The sequence below is a fragment of the Cuculus canorus genome, chromosome 8 (genome assembly GCF_017976375.1).
Source record: "Cuculus canorus isolate bCucCan1 chromosome 8, bCucCan1.pri, whole genome shotgun sequence".
Classification (NCBI taxonomy): domain Eukaryota; kingdom Metazoa; phylum Chordata; class Aves; order Cuculiformes; family Cuculidae; genus Cuculus; species Cuculus canorus.
Window position 1 is genome coordinate 22,187,378 of NC_071408.1, and position 23,331 is coordinate 22,210,708.

The 23,331-nt window shown below is 40.2% G+C and overlaps 1 protein-coding gene across 3 annotated transcripts in view; it reads left to right on the forward strand.

The window, feature by feature from the left end:
* The window catches only part of GLIS1 (GLIS family zinc finger 1), a 203,957-nt gene that overhangs the window by 147,433 nt on the left and 33,193 nt on the right, over window positions 1-23,331 (forward strand). For all 3 annotated transcript variants that reach the window (XM_054073241.1, XM_054073242.1, XM_054073243.1), the window contains 3 exons: window positions 13,887-14,048; window positions 17,448-17,558; window positions 21,523-21,655. In XM_054073241.1, coding sequence (XP_053929216.1) covers window positions 13,887-14,048; window positions 17,448-17,558; window positions 21,523-21,655 — 406 coding nt within the window. The remainder of the gene's footprint in view (window positions 1-13,886; window positions 14,049-17,447; window positions 17,559-21,522; window positions 21,656-23,331) is intronic.

Genomic DNA, 23,331 nt, shown 5'->3' on the forward strand with positions numbered 1-23,331 from the left:
CTACCTTAAAGGAAGTCCAGGAACAGGTGACAAGGTAGCCATGTTCCCAACTATATCAAAAAGTAGATAAACCGTACTATAAGGATCTTATTTTCATTGCTTTTGTGGTGTTATTTTTTTCCAAACAGCTAGGAGAGTATTTTAAAGCATAAAGGTTCAAAATGCCTGAAAGAGTGAAATGTGCAATAGCCTCCTGCACAGCTTCTGTCCCTGAAACGAATAGTGCAGGTTCCACGAGGAGCAGAGTCTTATCTTCTGACCCTCACCTCAGTAGGAGCTGGGAGTCCTTTCTGGTTGGCCATATCAGACCTCATGTGAATTGAGTAGCTTCAGCAGCAGCAGCCAGGAGGAGCTTAGCATATTTTAAGAGGGGCCCTGCAGAGGCTTGAAGTCATCCAGCACCTTCAACACATCAACTCTGGATGCTTTCCAGAGCCAGAAAGTGCCGAGTCAGCATCCAAATGTCAAAATGAAACATATTCAGGCCCTGGGAGGTTTGGCTTGGGTGCAGTCCGAGTTCTGCCGATAGTCTTGGGTCATTTCTTCTTGTTATACCTAAACTGCTTTGGCCCACAGTTGGCCTTGAACTCCTCATTCTGAACCTCCAATGCAGGACTCAGCAGCACATCTCAAGACCCAACTGTGGTGCCTGATGCTGTTTGCACAGATAGTATCTGGGAGTGATGGGAGGCATAAACAACTTTACAAACGAAATAAACTCTTGCTATCAGAGTCACAAGGCAAGCTGTCCAACACAACATTGGTCTCTGATTTTATATTTAATTTTAGAAGCTGAAACTAAATGTTCTAATTTTATATTATTCTCAACATAATGCTAATTTGCTCCAGATGTCCACTCAGCTGAACGCTGCCATTTTGCGTAGAAAGCATGTTCGTCAGTGATTTATTCCAAATAGCTTCTATTTTACTGCATTTCATTTTATTCTCAATGAAGGACTTAACAACATGTTTCTCTTTAAGAATCTTACTTAATCATATGGATATAATTTCTTCAATTTACGTTTTCAGTTCTTTAGTGTGGTGGCCACGGGGTGTTTCTTAACCTAGGAAGATTAAATGCACATGTTGAAAGCTGCTTATATTTGATTTTGAGGCACTTTCATTTCAAAGTCCTTCACGTAAGGTACAGAAGTGATTGTGGTTTCCTGCTATGGGATGGAGGTATAACTCTCAGGAAAACCTTGTAGATACCTTCTAGATTTTGGATAATCATGCATGACAATAACATAATTTCATTTCTTTTAAAGTTGTGGTCTACAGAGAGTGTTTAAGACTCTTTTATTGGGGTTCAGAAAAAAAAGATTTAATTTTCTTGGCTACAGTTCAACATTTCAGTTTAAAACCCATTTCCGTTGAGTTCCATTTCCAGTTTTCCCTCAAAATATTATCTTAGAAAATGTCTTTTATTCCTTTATTTATTTATTTTTTTATTTAGCAACATATAAAAAATTATGTGAGACGGCTCAACGTGAAATCCTTGTTATTTGAGCCTGGCTCATTCAGCCATTCCAGTACATGGGCTGCTATTGGTCAAGTATGTCAGGAATGTCCTTTGGCAGCATCCTCAGGAGCTACGTCATGTGTGTAAAGCATCTTGTATGAGTGATGTGGACATGAGGCTGATCTGAACCTAGGAAGCAAAGTTCAGGAAAGATTTTTATTCTCCTTCCATTTTAAAACTAGCCCTGCGTATGTAACTTGTAGTAAGGTAGGACGCTTCTGCAGTGGTTGTAAAGTCTCAGTGGAACACACTGGTTTCCTCAGATACCAAAACCTGCTCTTCTTCCCTTTTAAAAATAATTTCATTCATATAATCCCTTTTCCTCTTAGGCTTTTAGATGGCAACCTGGAACCATGGAGTCTACATTTTGTGAGGTTGCATTTGCAAGGCTGGCTATTCCCATCTGAAATGATGTTCATTAATATTTGTTTACATTTTCTTGTTGCATTTTTTTTTTTTATCTTGGCTTTTCATTTTTTAGAACTAACCTTGCTGTTACTCTACATTGTATTAGTTTATTGCCCTGAATTGTTGACACAGCTGGTAGGGAGCTAAGTGCTGTGGTTTCACACAATAAAATTTCAGACAATATGTGTAGCACTTTTTTCATACATATCATTTGAAAGCCATATGATTCACCAATATGCGTTATTGTTACCCACCCATGTGGGATATGATCTATTTTAAATTAGTGAAGTGACTTACTAAACTCCCTGTAAACAATAAGACTGTGGGAAAACATTAAGTGCTATTCAGAAGAGAACATTGCTATACTGCCTTTTATCCAAAGGATCCCACAGTGCTATAGAGAATGACGGGACCTGGCACCGCTGCCACGCCGTCTGCTCTTTGGCAGAGAGCTCATCTTCACAATAGATTTTAAAAGGCAGCTCCACCACTTAAAACTGCAAGATTTGGTGATGATCACAACTACCCACACTAGTTCAATGTGCTAGGATGTAAGTTGCTGTCAGGGAAAAGTAGCAATGGATTTTTGGGTGTTTGTTAGCAAGATCTTAATTTAGTTTCTCCTTTGGAGGTCCAAGTACAGAATCCAATGTAATTGTTTCACAAGTTGGTGTGCATCAGCACTGTAACTGCTGCAACACAGGCACTTAGTGCGTGGGAGCGTGAGGTAATAGGAGTTCAGCTTCTAACAGAAGGCATCACATTGTATTGGATTTACCAGAGAGAAGGAGATCTGGTATGGACTGTTGCTTTGGCTCAGCTGAATCATGGCAGTCATCTTCGAAGTGCAAGAACAGAATTGTGTTTCCGTACTCTAGAAGGTGGCTTTTCCAACAACACAGTGCCGAACCAAGCCTAGACACTGATTTGATTTTCCAAAGCCAGAAAACTGACTTCCTTTAAAACAGGTTTTGAAGTAATTTTCCTAGGAATACATTTCACAGATTTTCCTTCATACAATGATCATGGTCAAATAAGATGAAATGAAACACTGCAAGACTAAAGCTAGTGAATTCAGGTAAAATAAGAAGTACTTCATTTGCAGGGAAGAGAGCCGACTCTCTTAGAAAGAGGAGATTGTTTTTCTCCCTGTTTTTACATTCTGGCTCTCCCAGTGTAAAGTGGGATTCTGTTGTACTGTTGCTGGAGCGGGTCAGTGGGTGAAGGAGCAATGTCTCTTGAGGTTCTACTCCACAGCCAGGACATGAGGAAAAGCAGAATAAAGTAATCAACCCTGAGATGATAACAAATTCCTACCCCATTGCACAGTCTGTCTTTCCTGGTGGTTCACAGCAGCTCTTTAGAGCTCTTCAACAGAGCTCAGCTCTACATGTGCAAAGAAGTTTTGGGCATGATCATGTACATCTTAGCAGATCCATTGCCTTTCTTAGATTACCACTTGAAGCCCAGTTTTCCTTTTTTGATAACCAAATTGGCCCAGCATGGTACAGAAGAGGAGGAGCCTTCCTGAGCATGGAAAATCCCAGCAGGTTGTCTACTTTCTTGCCAAGAAGAACCTTGGAGAAATTTGTGTGTCCTTATTACTTTGTGCAAAGATTAATCCAGTGCTGAAAATTTCTTGCAGTTTATTAATTTGCAGGCCAACTTCATTCTTAACTGATCTTTAGAAACAACAGTTTAAGAGAAAAAGCTCCATTATCTGCACATGGGAAAGAATACAGGTAGAGTATGAGAAGGACAGTGCCTTTTAGCAAAAAAACACCCCCATCCTACCTAAATCAAGAGAAAACCCTAGAAATAAAGCTATCCACTTTGTGAAACAGATTTTAGGAGGAAAATCAATGATCTGTGTTGAACCACATACAAAGAGTTGTATTTGCTACAAAAACCCACACAGGTGGGTGGAGAGTTATCTTGCTGCTAATTTTCATTTTTTTCTAAGAGATCATTTGGTTGTGGTTGACTAGTTTCAGTTCACTGTAGCCAGCAATTTTCAACTGTAGATCAGTTTTCCCCCACAGGATCCTCCTCTGTTTGATCTGCCAAGGACAGGAGCCGCTTTATTAGCTGTGATGACATGCGACACGCTAGGGCTGTAAAACATACTTATGTATTGGCCTTGACAAAGGTATGAGCTGGGATTCCCAGGATTAAAAAAAATAATAGTCTAGGGGATAAGTGGGAAGTTGGGATGAGCAGTCACTGTTGCCAGATTACGTCGTGTTTGTTACATACGGGGTTTGGCAGATGCTTGTCTCAAATCTTCCCGTGACCGGGGACTGAGAGCACAAACCTAATCCAGGATGCTCATGCCTGTGGTGAACTAGAAACCCTGTTTGCAGACACACTGCTGGCATGTGACACTGGGCTGTGTGCAGATCTTTCTCTTCCTTTACTGGGTCATTAAAAAAAAGAGAAAAATATGAAAAAAGAGGGAAGTTTTTAATTTTATTTTCCATAGAAATGTTTATTAGTGAATATGTTCAGGGTATTTCATTTACAGTTGAATCCAGTGTCTGATGCCAGTATAACAGCTTAAGATTGTTTGCTTAGTTCCTGAATGTGTGCATTGTTTTAAGCAAACATTTTAAATTTACATGTTTGTCCTCCCTCTCTTCGGGTCTCCCACTGGACTCAGAATGTAAACCAGGACAGGCAGTTTCTCTGCCATTCTCTTTGCAGATGTCTCTCAAAGAATCAGGAGTGAAACATGCCCCTACAGCGGGTACAAAAGGGTTGATGAATTCCCCAGCATGCATGAATGTCCTACGCTGAAAGAGAGCGCTCAACACATTACAGGAACAGCTTACAGAAGCAGAGTGTGTAATTTTTAATAACTGGGATAAAACCCCTCAGTGACATCTTTAAAACATAAATGCCTTTTCTTGTTTCTCTTATTTCTCCCCCGCCCTCCCATTTTGCCTTTTCATCTCTTCTCCTTTCAGTTCCATTAAGCTTCATTGTACAATAATGTATCACAGTGGACTTTTTTCAATTATGTTTTTGATTTTTTTTTCCTCCTTGTTACTATAAAACTCCAGATGTTTTGAGACTTCATGGTTCTCTGGATATTTTTTCCTTTATTTTAATCTTCTTTTGTAACATGCCACACATGTGGTATTTTTGCCTTTTAAGATGCTATGCTAATCAGCCATAAGTTTGGGATGCTTTTTTTTCTTTTGGTAATGACTTTTTTTTCCTTCTTACTGTTGTCTTCTCTAATTCTTATTTTTCTCCTCACAACGGGTTAGTCCACATAAACCATAATGGATTCTCCCTTTGTCCTGGGGCTGCATTCATTATCTTAAGGAAATTAATTCTTCCCTCCAAACTCGCAAGCTCTCATACCTGTAGGTAAATTGTGAGCGCCTGCTCCATCTTGCATATCGGTGAAATGCACTCTGTACAGAACTGTTTGCAGTGTAACTGCCCTCCCAGACCAAAAGCACAGTCCGTTATTCAGGAATGTGACTAAAATGTGGACCAGAATACAAAAATGTAAGCAAGCTTGTAGGACAGAATTTCAGCCAAGTTTCAGCTAATATGGGAATAAGTAGGTGATTTGTTGAATGCAAACTGGAATTGAAATATTTCCTTGGAAAATGAGGTAAGATTATGACTTACTGATCCAGAGGGACAAGTTGTTGAGGTACGTGTAGTAAACTGTATTTTGTTAAAAACATCTACAAGAACTGGAGGGAAGCATTTTAATTTTATTTGTGGTTCTTTGCTGGCACAGCTGGAGAGGGGGTTTAATTGATTGTGTTCAATCTTAATTTTGTCCCCGAAACAAGCAGATTTGGCTTTAGATATTGGAGCAGCAAATCTTGGATTGTGTGTTGTAATCTAATTTCAGATAGCTTGCAAGCTATTCAAAAAATCCCAAATAAATAAGAGTTTCCCAATTACATATGAGGAAATAAAGGGACTGACATGCAGATTTCGGGGGGGGGGAGGTATCTCCTCTTTGCTTGTTACAGGACCATATGAATTTTGCACTCTGTTTTTTAAAATGTTGCTCCATGCAATGTTATTTTTGCCTGCAAGCCATAATACTACATTCAGTCCAACTGTAATGAGGTCTCAGAAAACTGTTTGGTTTCCAAATGACATATTTAGCAAAACCTTATGGCAAAATTTGTGGCTGTCATGCTGCTGATAGTCATGTATCTCCACCTTTCCTGGTTCTTTCTCATACATTACGGCAAATAAACGCAAGTACTTCTGTTTTGACAAATGTTTGTCCTTCTACTCGATTAAAGAAGAATTACTAAAAAGAACTTTTAAGACTAGCAACAGGGTGTTGTGAAAATGATAGGATGCTCTGACAGTTCCCAAGATATTTGGGGTTTTGCTGGAAAACGGATAGAAAGCTCTGTTTACTCACTGAAAGCTCACTACTGCTGAGCCTGACCTCCTGGTTCTAGAATAAATCTATAAATATTTAAGTACTTCGAACAACATTCACCCCTTTCCTGACACATGGTAATTTACAATTATGTGAGCAAGAATTTTGAGAGCCAAAACGTGCCAGTGCTGCCTAGAGACAGGCGAAGACTCGGTGCCTGTCCTGATGAGCTGCTCTACTGCACTTGGTATGACAACAGACCTCGAGAGATGATCAACAAAACTCACCCTTAGTGCCAGAGGTACTCAAGAACACAGGTAAAGCTGTCATTAAAAAACTGAAACCAAGAAGCCAATTCCAGGCTGCCTCTGTAGTCAGGGGAGAGGGACAGGCACCTACCGAGCAGGATGTGTCCCACTAAGTTCTCTTAGCTGCCAACCTCGTGTTGAGCAGACCTGCCATTCCCCAGGGACTTGGGGAGCTCTAACAATGAGGCTGTTCATTTTTTAGACAGTACAGTGAGAGCGGAGGAATCCTATCTCAGTGGATGTTGGCAGGCAGGTGCTTGGGTTTTGCAGTCAGAGAGGTCTGTGTGTGTGTGGAAATCACCTCGCATGCAGAATCAGACCTGTTTGCTGTTGAAAGCCTCAAGACTTAAATGAGCCTGTTGTTATGCCTTTGCGTGGGCCAGGTCTGCATTCCTCGTGCACCCATAACTCCTGGTACTGCCAGAGGGGGGTTCAGGAATGCGGACTTAGAGGCTTATAAAATTCATAAAATTGAAATAAAAGAGACAGCCCAAAGTCTTTTTTAATTCAGTGACGTATGCTGATCAAACACGTCCTCCAGGATTTGCAGTGTATTAGTATTTCCCAGTTTTGTGTTAATTAGGAAATATGCAACCTGCCTAATAGCATAAAGAAAAATTAACTGCTGGTGTACAGTGAGTTGGTGTGAAATAGTTGGCTGTAATTACCCTAAAATCTAATAACATGAAGGATGTGTTGCATTTATACTGTGGCTTACTTGTCTAGATATTTTTCTTTTGCCTTTTCTGAAACTTTTTACCTCTTCTCCTACCACCAGCCATTGTACAATAGTCTGGCTACAGCCCTAAATCCTGTTTTGTAATATAAATAACAAAACGAGTACAAGCAGTTTTTGCCAGGATTCAAATGAAATATCATGTAGGAGTCACATGTCTTCGGTCATATCATCCCCATGCAATGATACAGGCTTGGGGAGGAGTGCTGGAAAGCTGCCCAGTGGAAAAGGACCTGAGGGTGCCAGTCAACAGCGGCTGAACGTGAGCCTGCAGTGTGACCAGGTGGCCAAGCCCAGCAGCATCCTGGCTTGTATCAGAAATAGTGTGGCCAGCAGCGTAGGGAAGTGATGGTGCCCCTGTTCTTGATGGTGGTGAGGCCACACCTCGAATCCCATACTCAGTTTTGGGCCCCTCACTGCCAGAATGGTGAGGTGCTGGAGTGTGTCCAGAGGAGGGTAACAAAGCTGGTGATTGGTCTGGAGCACAGGGTTTATGAGAAACAGCTGAGGGAACTGGAGTTGTTTAGTCTGGAGAAGAGGAGGCTGAGGGGAGACCTTATCACCCTCTACAAATTCCTGAAATGAGGTTGTAGCAAGGTGGGTGCTGGTCTCTTCGCCCAAGTCACAAGCAATAGGATGAGAGGAAATGGCCTCAAGTTATACCAGGGGAAATTTAGGTTGGATATTAGGAAAAATTTCTTTACCGAAAGAGTGGTGAAGCATTGGCACAGGCTGCCGAGGGAAGTGGTGGAGTCCCTATCCCTGAAGGTGTTCAAAAAGTGTGTAGAGGCTTTGCGGCATGTGGCACTTTGGGACATAGTTTAGTAGGCATGAGGGGGTTGGGCTGATGGTTGGACTTGATTGTCTTAGAGTTTTCCAACCTTGATGATACTCTGATGCTGTGATCGTGCCATTTCACAAATGTAAATTACTCGGACTTCAAAAGAAGCCATAGAAATTGGCAGGTCCTTTTTCTGTTGCAGGTATCTTGCATTGTTTGTTATCACAAATTAAAAAGAGGACCTTCTAACAATTTAAATCTGTAAACTGGGGCTCTGTGAACTGAGGGTCTTTAGGTGGTTGAGAGCTCAGTCCTGTGGGTTGCTTTTTTGTACACAAATAGTTCTCTTGAGCTTAATAAAACTCCTTGCATGAGTCATGTTACTTGTGAACAAGTATTTGCAGGATAAGGGCTTTACATTGTGGCTACAATAGAGAATTAAAAATTAATCCAATCAGGAGTTCACTAGAAAAAACAAAGCACCAAATCAGATATTTTGATTCTTGCATTGAGTGGAACAACTCGTGTGCTTAAGTTACTGACATTCATAACAGTTTGGAGTCTCATATGCCTCCTGCCATGTCCTCAACATTAGACTCAGTGTGCTATAAAACATTGATGCTATTTAGAGTGGTGTGACTGTTTCCTCCCCTCCAGAAGGGATACATATCCTCACAGGATCCTTTTTCTCATAACATGTTTTTCAATAAAATTTTCCCAATTTTGTAATCAGTTGGGAAGAAAGAACATTTCACAATGTTCACAAGGCTTGTAGATGTTTTGACCAGACGTAAGATTTCCTATTGATAGTATTAAATGCTTTGGAATGAAATGTTTTGGGTTTTCCATCTGTAGGCTGTCTGAGATGTCAGCAGCCAATATGACCTGCACTTTCCCTTTCAGGTCTATAAATAAAAGGCAGCTTGTTTAACTGATCCTGCAGCAGAGAGCAGAGGTGTATATTAATGAGCTTTCTCTAATGGCACACTGGACCTATTTAGCACTACAACTGTGAAGGCCTCTCTTTTTCAGTCATAACTCATTTCCCAAGAAAATGTCAGTTATTGCTTCACCCTATGGGCTGAGCTGTTTCATTTATAGTTTATTTCTTCTGATCTGTACCACTGACAGATATTCTAGACATGACTGTGATTAAATACGCTTATGAAAATGGTAAACATTTGATAATATAAACCCTCTTGAGAATATGCTGTGATTTCTGCATGGCAACATTCTCAGGTGTATTCTAAGTATACTGTGGAAGCAAAATAATAATATTTTAAGCAATTACAGTTATTAAATTGTTTTCTTAGGAAAATTGTGATGTATTTAGATTACTGAGAGATAATTTAATGTTTTCAGAAATACGCCTTTAAAATGCGTGATATTGCGGCAGTTACACTCCAGTGAGGTTTTAGTGTAAAATAAAGATAACGTATGTGTTTTCATATGGTATTGAACTAATTTAGTCCTGTAAATTTCTACAATGTCTTATTTCCTCATAGAAGCTTTATTCTAAAAGCCGCAGTAGTTATAAAATCCAGTAATTTCATCATGCCATTTACTGTAATCACGTGGCTCTGTTGTGTGTCTGTGCTCAGATGTGTGTAGCACAGCAATGTCTGAAGTGCACATTGACAATATCACAGTAGAGACAAAAGTAGCAATTGCAATGTAATTATTATTTTTATTGATGAACTTGTTTAAGAGCTCTGTTGATGTTAACAGACTTCAAGAATCATGCAGTGTTTGTTACAGTTATCCCAGGCATCAAACGTTATCAAAATGTTTAAGATTGTGGGATTAAGCAGTGACAGATTGGGGCCAGATGAATGGGTGATACTGTAAGTGGCCTTCTTAGTTGATCAAATAGTTCTTACCATCCTAAAGCCCTTTGGAAATTGAACTTTTACTGTAATTGAAGCTGAGGCACTTATGGGATTGATGGCGCTTCCTGGAGGTTATTTGAAAAGGAGAATGAGGCCCTCATTTCTCCAGAGGAGTTTTATTTGGTGTGTGTATAACTATTAAATACCCTCTAACTGGCAAGGGTAGGTGAAAGAGCTAAAAGTGTTGGAGAGCAGCAATGAAGCCTAGTAGGTATTACTTGACAAAGTCATCCTAGCACAGTTTTCTCAGCAACATAATTGAAGTTACCTTGTCCTTGCACAACTGTACAGCTGAGACGCCTCCACTTTGGGGAAGCTGGGTCTCAGCGGTGCTGTCTCCACATGTGGACTTGTAGGGAAAACTGCAAGGAACACAGTCAGCAGATCCAGCAAGAAATAGCAGAATGGAAATAGGTTTTTATTGGAGTCCTTCAAAGTGGAGGCCTTTCTGCAGCTCTGACTGGATTCTCTCAGCCCATACCTTTAGCAATGCTGCCTTCTTGAATATACGAGTGCTGGAGTCATTTTGTTCTCTTTACTGCCTTGTTCTCCCATCTCATGTATTTAGACTGAATTTATCACAGCATTGTCACTGCCCCAATTCCTGTTATCCAGCTTAATAGAGCTGTGTAATAAAAATAATATAAATTAGGAAATAATAATGTAAATAAGAAAGGCCCTTAAGGTCCTGGCATATGTCATGATGGAGGAACTTTACTGCTGAAGGCATTAGAACTTTGGATTATGTGTTAGTACCCAAAACAGGCTGTTGACCACAGCAAATGTATTATAAACCCCTATTTGAGTGTTGGTGCTTACGTGGTAGCTCTAAGCATTTCTGGGAGGGCCTGTTCCTTCTCTTCCTGAAGTCCCAATCCAGCATCCAGCAAACTCTTAAATGTATGTGCTTTCATGTGTTTTAAATTAAACTTATGTTTAGATATTTTAGGACATTTGACATTGGGATTTTTGCTACTGACATCAATGATAATGGAGCTGGACCTTCAATTAGTTTGGATTATTCTGCATACTTTCCTCCTTTGCATTAAGCTGTAGATATGGAGGTGTGAACTGGTAATCCATTAGAAAAACATTCTGAGGCTCAAGATCCTCCATTTGTGACTGAATAGCTGAGAAGTTACTTCTGTGGCCTAACAGGTCTTCCAGGCCTGAGACAAGAAGGATCAGGCTATGCAGTGTCACTGTAGTGACAGTGTGGATGCAATTCCAGCAACATCACTATGTTGTGTCCTTCTGGGTTAGATTTTTATGCCTGTGTGTGAGAACGAGAACCCCCTTTAGAGAGGTGAGTGAAGTACACAGAAAAGACTTGTAACAGTCAGTGAAAGGTCTGCTTAGGGAGAGAGAAGGAATAGGATACACAACAGAGACAGCATGAACAACCTCACGGAGAAGCTTTATTTTGCTGCTCACCTGGGATTGGGAGAAGGCAGTTGCAGAGCTGAGCTGCGAAATAGTTTTGTAGACGCTGCGTGTCATCCTCACCCGACCTGGTGTTTATTTATTGGTGAGTAAAACTGAGAAGAGGTGGTCTGTTGAACTGAAAATGAAAGGGATATTAGTTTAAAGGGGGTGATGTGACACTGTGAACATACCACTAATCAAAGGAGGCTGAAGAAAGGTAGGGAGAGGGAGAGGCGGGAGCAGCCTGGGGAACAAAGACGAAACAAGTGATCTTTAGGACCTCAGAACATGAACTCCGTTTGCCAGAGGCTGGTTTTGTGGAATATCTTACAAGAACTGTAGATTTGCAAAAAACTCTGCTTTATTTTTCATGGACTTGAGCACATTTGCACATTTCAGATTACATCGTTCTGAATCCTTGCCAGCTTTTTAGGATGATTAAGAAGAAAGTTTATTTCTTTTCAAACCTAGATGGCTTTGTCACTTCCCCAACTCCCCCACCTCCATAGCCCAACTCAAGTGTTTAGGGGAGAAACAGCCAAACCTTAAACTTCCGAGACTGTAGACTGTGTGTCTCCAAGTGACTCTGTGGATTTACCATGATAGTTGTGATGGGAAAAGATCAGATAGCTGCCTGCAGACATGGACCCAAATATGCTGTTCAGACTCATTAAATATCTGGCCAGGGCAGTGAAATACATAGGGCAGTAAAAGCCATAGTGATCCTTTCATGGATGAATGGCTGGGAAAGGCAGAAGTTTGCAGTCTGCAAGGAAACTTTCTGTGTGGATGCCTAGTTTAAGCACTGGTGTGCTGAATTTGTCGTGTGCAGAGCCAATCTGCATCCAAAGACAAAACACAGCCTGCAAAATAAGTGCTAGCTTGAAAATACGGATGTTCACTGTACTGAGATGCTTAAAACACACTGATCTGAGCAGGGTGTGGTGGACATTTCTCCATCAGTACTTTAAACTGCATTTGTTCAGGCACCAGGAGATCAGGTGCTGCCAGTTTATTGCATCCTCCACCTGCATCTGCTCTCCCTTCCTATCCCTCTGCCTGCAATGTTGGATGCAACAGCTGAGTCAGAAGTTTGAAGACACCAATGTATACCAGAGAGGTGTATGTAACAAACAATGTGACGAGGATTGGCAAGGCTGTAACTACTGTGATGCAGGAACCACAGGCAGTGAATGAAACACTGCTGAGCTGAATCTGGGCTCAGCAAAAGGAAGAGACAAAGCACTTCTTAATTTTGTGAGGGTCAGATTTCACTCTTTATGAGCAAGAATCATACAAAAAAAAAAAAAAAAAAAGGCTTTCAGGAGTAGTGGTTTTAAGATATACCTACCTACTGTCTGGATTGTTGTTAGTGTTGATATCAAGGTGAGCTGGGATGTGTTTCTCAAATACATTTTTCAAGATCTCAAATCATAGAGGAGCCAGGGTTTTCTCTGTGTAGATACAGAAGATAAGCAGTGTCATGGAGCTGCAATGCAGGGTGCACAAAGTATATGCACACCATCACACACACATGTATGCAAAGAAGCATTTGTGCACATACCTAAGTGTCTGAGTGCATTTTATGGGTTTGCTGGTGCATGAATGTGCATGTGCAGGTATTTGTGCTCACCAGACTGAGTTCCCGAAGCCCATCCTAGGAACAGTACCTCCACTACTCCTCTTGTCTGTAACACTGAAACTTAACAATGAGCAATGGAAAACACCCTTTCCTTGCCTATTTGCTGGAAATGTTAATTATTTATTTACTCAGATTTAATTTGAAACAGTGACTTTTGTTATAAATGCTATACAGCATTTGATTACTGAGTTCCCTAATGAAACGGGTACTTAAGAAGTCAGAATTGCTCAGGTTACTGGCTGTATAAATGCTGAGAACAGATCTGAATGATATGGCTAGTACAGAAAAGGGTGCAGAATAACAGCAGAGCTCCTTTGGATTGATCTTCAAATGGATCAGGTCTTCTTGTAATAGTCCGTGCTCATCTGCTCTAGTGTATAGTGTTTCAGACATCTGAAACCAGGTTCTTACCTGCCACAAATAGCTTCTCTTGCTCACTGTCTGTAGCAGCTAATTGTTGTTGCCCACAGTGGCTCCCTTGCCAATTAACATCTAAGAGGACTCACCAGAACACTTGTTCTTTCTTAAAATTTCCTGTACTGCCACCACGTCTTTAAGCATTCCGTACTTCAGACAGAATGTGTGAGATATTTATAACACTGGTATTATTGAGCCACACACCATGTCTTCAGTGACAGATTAAATGAACAGCACAAAATGTTGTGTTTCATCCATAAATTTCAACAGATGTTTGAATGTTGGTTGATTTATTGCAAGTCTAACTTGGATCTTACACTGTTCTTATTGTTGCTGCATATGGTTTATTTAATAGTGCTTTACAACAACTTTTTTATGATGTTTTTCAGTTTGAAGGCTGCAACAAAGCATTTTCTAGGCTTGAGAACCTCAAGATTCACCTCCGGAGTCATACTGGGGAGAAGCCATACCTGTGTCAGCATCCTGGCTGCCAGAAAGCTTTCAGCAACTCCAGTGACCGGGCAAAGCATCAGCGAACACACCTGGATACTGTAAGCATGATTTCATACTGGGAGCTGCAGTGAGTTTTCCAAGAGTCCTTGTACACAGTCTGTTCTGTAACTGGAGGGTGACTTTTCCTTTTCATGAGGAGCGACTCAGAAAACTCAGCTGTAAGCGGCTGTACTTTGGTTTTGAATTGTATGTGCTTTGCGAAATGAAAAAGACATGATCACAGAAAGGCAAATTCAGCTGTCTTACTCATGCTGAGGAATTAAGTTATTCAAGAATAGGTTACTCGGGAAGAAGTTACTCAGCAAACTCTCACATTGTTCTTGTTCCAGTAAGAGGAGGGAGCAGCAGAATAAGATATAGTGTGAGTGAAAGCTGAGTCATTGCTGCTGTGCTAAATGTGTGTCATTGTCTTGCTTCCTTTCCTGTGTTGCTTCATAGCAAAATCTGTTCTGAATGAATGCAAAACCAGTTCAGGCATTGTAGTGGAAGGTAAATGCATCTCAATTTGGAATATAATTTTGTAAAGGTAAAAATACATTTGTCTTATATCTATCTGAAGTCTGTTAAGTACCAACTAGTGCCATTAACTGTAAGGAACAAATTCATTTCTTAAGTACATTTGGTAGATTCTGGCTCAACTCTACAAGTCTTATCACTTGCCTTGCAGAGAAGATGGGAGCCTGTCCACTACTGTCTTAGGCTTCAATAACATTAAATAATCATATTATGGGGAAGGAAAGTAGACGGATTTGTAGACCAGTTAAATCCTTAGCATAAAGATTGTAAACAATAACAGGCAGAGTTGTTCCTTTGTCTTTTTCAAAGAAGTGAACATGGTTTAACATTTGGGCAACTGTTTATGGGGTGGAACTGTTGAGTTTAATTGATATTTACTTTTTAAGCAGTTACACATTTCAGACAGTGCAGCATTAAGGAATGTCTAATGTACATTATGCCTTGCAAAAACAAACAAGTAAGAGAAGCGAGTCAGTCACATTTTCCAAACCAAAGCACACTTACAATAACAATGTTTTATTTATTTGAAAGTAGACCTGAGATACCTGAATTTGTAATTAGTTCTAAAATGCCTCTCCTTTGAAAGTGGTTCTACTAAATTAGGTGCACGATTTTGAAATTTCACTGCTTGAATCTAATAGATATCTTTTCATTAGCCAGAGTCACAAATAAAATGCCACTCATTAGTTCTGAAAGGTAATTCAAATGGTTAACAAAACAAGCAAAAATTCTTATATCTGTTGATCTGTGCATTATTGAAGACTCTTTTAATTTTCTATTTTCTTTTCTTCTCTCTTTATCTCTCTTTGTTATCTGAAATGCTCATAAATCAGGAAAAAGGTACGGTAATCATTTTCTACTAACTTTCTTAAACATGTAAAAATATCCTCCCTGCTATTCTGTTGCAGGTTCTTGAAAACTGTTTCTGTATCCCTATACCTTAGTGACTAACTGCCACTTACCTGGTTTAACTTCAGTCTTGTGGTTTAGCTTAGTATGTTGTGTGCTATTGTAAATGCAAAAAGTAACTAAGCTATAGGATGGTGCTCCTGTAAAGACTGTGTTTTGCCTTAACTACATGGACAAAATAACTGCCTGGAATGTCAAAGCAAATGACCATGAACCTTTCTAAAGGTACTTAGATTTTCGTCCAGCTTGCCTGTTGTTAGGGTCTCTGTATCACTAATCTGAATTACATCAATGATTTGAAAAATACTCTGCTAGTTTTTCTGCTAAGGGATTTGTTAAAGTCTTCCATAATTTTTCCCCAGGTGTCAGTTCTCTGTGTTCCAGACACTCTCAATAAATTTGCTTTGCCCTGTAACTTTCTGGGTAGGTGCTGTGTTAGCCTGTAAGGTCATGGATTGTTGAATGATTCTATTATTCCTTCAGAAATTTCCTGCTGGCTGGACAGAGCAGCAATACTTATCCTCTAGAGTTACTTACAAAGAAAAGGGGCTTATATAGACTGCCTATTCCTTATTGTGCATTTGGAATTGGTTTTAAAGCTTCTCAATGTAGGCCACTCCATCATTTATCTTCTCCAAAAGGAGAATCTGTAAATCATTTCAGAGACTTACTGGTGTATGCTAGTTCGATAGAATCTCTACTAAATCATCTGGAAGCAGATCCTTCTCCTAGGTAGAAGCAGAACAAAGGGATTGTATCTGTCCTTGTGATAGAAAGGGCCTGTCATCACTCCTCCAGAAGCAGAGCAGCTTGTTTAAAGGACCTCACAGTCACTTCTTCCCAAACCAATGGGGAGATGGGAGAGGATGCATGAACTGTTTCGTGCATCCTCTTTCTGAAATCAGGAGGTTTAAAGAATGTGACACAGAGGTGATGACAAGTGAGCTTTCTACTTTTGTGAAGACACCAAAAGGACTTAGTAGTCCAAGTGGCTAAGGTAGCTTTGACAGATGAGGCAAGAAAACAGAAAAAAAAAATTAATGTTCTGCTCAACTTTAAATCTTTGTGAGCTTTGACTTGCAGCACTATTTTGCTATCACTTCATTCAATGGTTACTTAATAACAAGTGCCAGAGTCCCTTTGTTAACTCAGTAATTACACATTCATTTGGAGACTGAGAGAGAGAGACAGTGTTTAACTTGTTGGGAACAGGCATAACCAAGAGCAGAACTTGGTGATTCGGTCATTGGAATTCCAGAATGTGTGGTTAAACTGGAGCATGCTTGCTCACACTTGGATGGTTTTCCCAAGAGAGAGTGCTCACACTGTGCCACGTGGAAGTGGCAAGCTCTGCTGCATGCCCAAAGCAGCTGAGAAGGTCTTCCCGACAAAATCAACAATAGTGGATTTTCTTTCTGTATTGATTTGCTCAGATGTTAATGTTTGATGCAGGTTGTTTGGTTAGGAGTTATAAAAAGAACGACATTGCTGTTGTTATTGAAAAACAGGAACGTGGTATGAAGGAAACCAAATGTGTGCTGTGCCTTAGGTTTTGCTCAGCTGCATATGGAACAGTTATTGTAAAAACTATGCAGATCAGAACTCAAACCCAGAGCTTCTATATTCATGATTATAGTGTGTGATCTCGTGATCATTTTGCCTACTGTAAAGGCTAGGAAAAAAAAGAGGAATGCTCTCAAACCCCATCCAGCTACATCTCATTAGCATTTAATTCAGCTCAGGAATCAATACCCAACAGGCTGGAGTACAGCTGTGTCAGGTGCTCTCAGTGCTTGCATGGAGTGCAAAATTAGAGTGATGGATGCGGTTCTGTTTGCATCATGTCTGGCTTGTGTACACAGAGGAGACAGAGCAAATCTGGAGACAGCAAATGGCAAACAGCTCAGGCTTGATGCTGTGTTTCACAGAAACGACCATCCTTCAGCGCTCTGTACGCTGACTGTAGAGAAGCAGAGGGATATGAAAACTTTTCCCTTTCCTCCCATTTACAGAAACCCTATGCCTGTCAGATTCCTGGCTGCTCCAAACGCTACACTGACCCCAGCTCTCTGCGCAAACATGTGAAAGCTCATTCAGCCAAAGAACAGCAGGTGCGTAAGAAGGTAAGATCCACTAGGCAAAAACTGACACATCTCCAAATCTCCTTGATGTAGTTATCTTCAATTTACCTTTGGTTTATATATTAGAAGTTATATTATAAAATATAGCTAGAAGATAGAGATCTCTTTAGAGCTAATTCTCATATTGGTTTCTAATCACTATTGTTAGCCAGTCCGCTTTATAGTTTTGCACTTTCAAGGCTACTGCCATGTAATTTCAGTTCATCCTATGCTTTCTCTCCAAGCATTTCTTTCCTGTCCAGCTTTCATGCACAAGCCCAAATTCTGCTGTCATTTACATAAAATATCCATGGACTGAGTCTCTGCAATCAGCTAGTAAATACATGTTGGCAGATCATCTAAAACACAAATGAAACTACACCAGAATACTATGGAAATGTCAGGAAAGGAGCACTTGTAATAGATGAGAATGAAAATGCCCGACTTTTCCTACCACATCTGTGTTTTAAATGCATTTATAAATCATTCCAAACCCAGACTGCTAGTTATATTTTCACTACTATTAGATTCAAATAAGTATTTTGGTTTCTGTGGGCTAAATCCTGAACTCATTATTAAATGGGCTTACAGACACCAGCCCAGAATCAGAGACTTGTTTATTCCACATTTTTATACGCAGTTTGTGAAAAGATGATGGGGATCCCACACAGCTGGGCTGTGACAGAACAGACCATGAGCATACTTCAGGCCCAGGTGTGAAAGGGAATGCAAGACTTAGCAAGCAATTACAATTAGTTCAATAAGCAGCAATGATATCTTCTCCCAGCTGCCTTGTCACTGCCAGGAGCATCAAGGATGAGACAGCAAGGCACGATTAAGGGATGGAGGGCACAGCACAAATGACAGCCTAGCAAGATTGAGCTAGGGAGCAGCTAGCTGGGAAAAATGTCATAGGTAACAACAGAAGTACTGGAGAGCAAAGAGAAGGACAAGTAGAGAGAAGAGGCAATAGCAGAACACAGGTGATCTTAGTTGCAGAATTTGTGACCAGCCATGAAGGAATGAGGTGGATGTCAAAAAGGCCTAATTTTCCTGCTTGAATACAACTGTAATGAGTTCATACTGGTTTGTCCTTCTGTCAGCCATGCCCCTTGTCTTATACCTCTTCCTTCCTGTTACTTCTCAGCATGCATTATATCCCCTACAGTTTTCAATTGGCTAGATTCATCAATCTGAACTTACGGTCCCCTTTCCTAGAGCGGTTTTCTGTCCCCCAGTTCCTCCTGTAATCCTTATCTGTTTCAGCTGCATGTGGTATCAGCAGTATCTTCCAGAACATCAGTGTCCCGAGTTGTGTGCACTGTTTCAAATAGTCAAGGAACACTCATTGCATGTAGAGCTTTTTGCCTGGAAGTAACACTTCATACCTAGCACCCATCCAGGACCAAGCTGTTGTTTCTGCATGTATCAGATCCAGTCAGAGCTTCTACTTAGCCTGGCAGGACTGGGAAGGAGCACCTAGTTTGCAGGCTTGATTTTGTATTATCAGGCCATGTGGACTCAATGTAGCTCTCTAGAAGGTCCTGCAGGGTGTGCGGTGCACATGCTTCCCGCACCACTGATTGCAAAATTCCCAATGCTTCCCTAGAGCAACCGTTAGGTCCTAATGAGAGTAAGAGTCAGAAGTATTTGGCCACAGAAAGAGGTTGACTCTGACACCAAACACTTTTGCAATAGCAAGATCTTTGCGACATGAAGATTTTGTTGTATGAAATTCTCAGCTGATTTTGGAAAGCAACCATGCTCCCTGTTTCAAAGCAGGGACACCCCACCCACGTCTTTCCTTCCTGTGCTTGCTGACATACTTCTTTGGGGAAGGAAGGATTGGTATTATTTCCTATTACCAAACGTGTATCATTTGTCCAGCTCTATGTGTTAACATCCTTCACACCTGGACCTATTCATCCCTCCTGGCAGGTGCAGCCCCTTTCTGTCAGTTTGAGGATGGCCTTGGTTAAGTACAAGCATTGGCCTTTTTGCATACCAGTGCCCTGTGTTATCACTTTAGAGAAGAACACTGTCGCAAAACCATGCAGTTAGCTTTCAGAAAAATGAAGTTGCTTGCAGCAACTGAGTTAGTCACAAAACTGACTCTAATTTAGCTCAAACCATAACAACCCACTGTACCCTGTCACCTGCTGAGGCCTTTTTCCAGTTTTGCAGAGGAAGGTGGGAAAAAAATAAATCCAGACTTTGCATTAAGGGACATGAAGTAATTCCTGAGTAAGCAGCAGGAGGCCTTAAGCATAGAACCAATACAGGACAAATGCGGTACACACAACTGCAGACTCAGTTGCTTGGATGTAATAAGATGTCAAATATCCAGGTCTTCATATCTCTTAATCCTTCATGTTTCTTAATCCTGTGTGCATATACATACCCTCCCATAAATTTACCTATCTGTTGTAAAATAATGTTAGTTCCTTGCCTCCCAGACCTTATTTGATAGATGAATCTAAACCTGGACTCCTCCAGCGGTTTGAAATCTTCAGATTCCTGGCGTCATTCATCCATGATAAGTTTATGAATACTTGATCGTTTTTCCTTGAATTTAAAAGGTATCTGAAAAAGCAGCAGATTTAAAGTGTATTTTGATTTGGCTTTCTTAAAAGGGACCAAAGCAAATCTGACTCATAAAGAAGTAATGCCCTTCTCCATCCCCAAAATGTGACTTAAACATATTACAGGAAAAAAAAAAACCTTTTGCAACTAAGTGAATGTTGGTGTTTCTGAAATGGTGGCAGTCTACTTTGGAAAAAAGGGAAAAGACCATTTGTGCTCACTTGCTTGTTTTCGGTTATAACTTAGGAAAGGCAGCTGTCAGTTGGTATCAAATTCCCAGGAGATCTGAGTGGTAATGGCTTAGCCAAGAAATAAAAATTAACAGGCTGCTCTGCCCACATCTTGGCTTAGATATGCTACCAAGATGTGCCGTCTCTGATATAAAATAAAATGCCTGAGCTTAGACTTGCGTCAAAGGAATCCAGAATATTTAATTCATAGGCTAGAAGATAATGCTGTGGTAATATTTGGTTGTTCTGAAAGGCATTTTAAGAACAGACTAGGAGAAATTTAGCTGTTAATTTAGTAGTAGTTTCAGTTTAATTGGCTGCAGATGCACTTTGTGGTCCAAATGTTAGATGTTTATCTTGAACCAACAAATGGCTCTACAGCAGAATTCTAAATAGGTTTGCCTGGACCTTTTATTTAGAATAACCAGTGGAGATCGGTATGCAAAGCTGTAAACATAAAGACAATAACTATTTATTAATGGCTATAGAATATGATGGCTGTTTGTGTAATGTGAGCACCGTATTATGACAAAAGCTTGGCAACATCAGCATGTTTGAAAGAGAATTAGATATGCTTTTCTTTCTTAATTCTCCTCTCCTGCTGTTTTTAATATGATCGACATTGTGGTTTTCAAGAGTTTGCTTCAGACACTTTTGCCAGAGCTTTAATTTACATGGAGAACAGCTGACATATCGGTGATACCTCTTATATATTACTGACAGCACATTATTCCGCTGGTTCTAATCTGATAAGCACATACTCTTTTCTTTCCCTATGAAATGTCTTTCCAAGTGTCACAGTTAAAAGGTGATGCAATCCTTTTGCACAGAACCCAAGAAACTACAGAAAGCCTGAAAATACACAGTTAAGTTACTCAGGAAGGTTTGAAGAAACACAGGGTACATTATTTTCTGAAGCAAACTGTTACTGATTTTAGATTAGCACACCAAACCTGCGCACTTAAGAAAACTAGAATTATCTCCAGTTGAAAGTACCAGGTAAAAGATACACCTTTAATTACTCCAACTTCCTAAGAATGACATTGTGTTCCTTCCTTATATGCATAATCTTTAAGCAAAGAGACAGATGAATTTAATTAGAAGACATTTGGTTTACTTTGAAATAAAATACTTGTTTTATCCTCCTCTTGTAGCTAAATTCATGTACTGATATCGAACAAGATGTACTAAGTGAATGCTTAGCTATACAACAGCTCCACACATCTTCACAACACATTTTGGATGGGAAATGCGGTAGATCTGTAGGTCATCATGATTTAATTACAGGTAAGAATACCTCTAATAAGCATGGTGCTAATTGTGTCATTTGATACAGGATGTAAACCAGAGAAAACAGAAAAGCTTATGGCTCTGATTTTTCACTATGGAAGATGAAAAAAACCAAAATCAACAACTAAAATGAAATAATCATGAGAGTTGTTTGCTAAGGCTTGACTTTTTTTTTCAGAGTCAGCCGTCCAAAGAGCTCCTATTGATTTCACGTGAAGGGGGCAGCAGCCCTGCTGAAAGTCAGCCTCCATCCATTTGTTCTTTTTGAAAAAGTTTGCCTTGGCTTCAGCAGAATGCAGGTGCACAAGCTTTGCTAAAGCCCGGTCAGTGCTCTAGCAAAGACAGAGGCACACAGCAGTAAGGTTTTCCAGCTCCTCAGGAGCTGCAGAAAAGTTGGTGAGGCTGTGTATGGTCACGCACTGTGTGATTATAACAAATAATATGGTGATGTATGAATGGAACACAAACTTGAATTCGAAATGTCAAACATGTTGTTTTAATTACCTTTTCTAGTATTTAATATTTTCTTTCATTCCTTCTTGTCTCTCTTTTCTTTGTTTCTTATGGTTTGAACAAGAGCCGGCCCCTTTTGTGGGACTTTAGACTGTCTATACATTTTATAGGAAGAGAAGAAATGCCTCTATTCCCTTACTGAAAATCAGATCTAGATTCACAACATTTGAACCTCAGCAGAGGATCCTGAATCGGGGATGTAGCAGTCTCAGGCTCTTTGTTTTGCCAGCCGAGAGAAAGAGGAATTCTCAAAGGCCATCAGTTTAATTGCAATCTGCCTCACCTTCTGAAGGCAACCGTATCCCCTCACTGATTCTAGAGATTAGAGTGGGGAACCTTTCACTTAGCTGTTTTCACTCTCAGGTCTCGTTCTGTCCATGTATCTATTTAGCCCTTTTTCTAATTTTCATATTTATTTTATTCCTGGCCTCTGCAACTTCATGTGTCAGCAAGCCCATGCTTCTTTAAAAAAATACTTCCCTTGATAAATTTTGAATGTGCAACTTTCAGATGATATTTGAGGAGGAGAATATGCACATAGACTTTTACTTGGTCTGCTTTGGTGGAACCTACTTTTGGAGAACCATTTGATTTGCTGCCTTTGAAACTTCTTCAACTCTGTCATGTCCATTTTGGGATGGGGTAACCAATACTATGCACAAAATTCCAGATTACAGCATTCGTTTGATTTATAAACTGTTATTGTCGCATTTTCTTACATCATTCTATGTCATGTTGCAGACGCATCCCAATATCTTATTAATTTTTTAATTGCAGTTGCATATTAAAAATGGGATGGACATGTAGAAACATTTCATATCTAGCACTTTGTGTGGTCTGGAAGGAATCTCCAGAAAAAAGAGATGTAACAGCTATTAATCAATTTTTCATTCTATAATTGTTAAAGAAATAGTGATAATGGTTAGTAAACCTGTATTGGACAGACTGTTCCTAAATTTGGGTCTGGAATGTGGAGTCTGGCATATGACATTTTATGCCTGAGAGTCCATCCAGTCCAACCTCCCTGCAAAAAGCAGAGACATTTTTGACCAGACCAGGTCGCTCAGCGGCCCATCCAATCCAACCTTGAACGTTTCCAGGGATGGGGCATCTACCTCTCTGGGCAGCCTGTGCCATTGTTTCACCACCCTCATCATTAA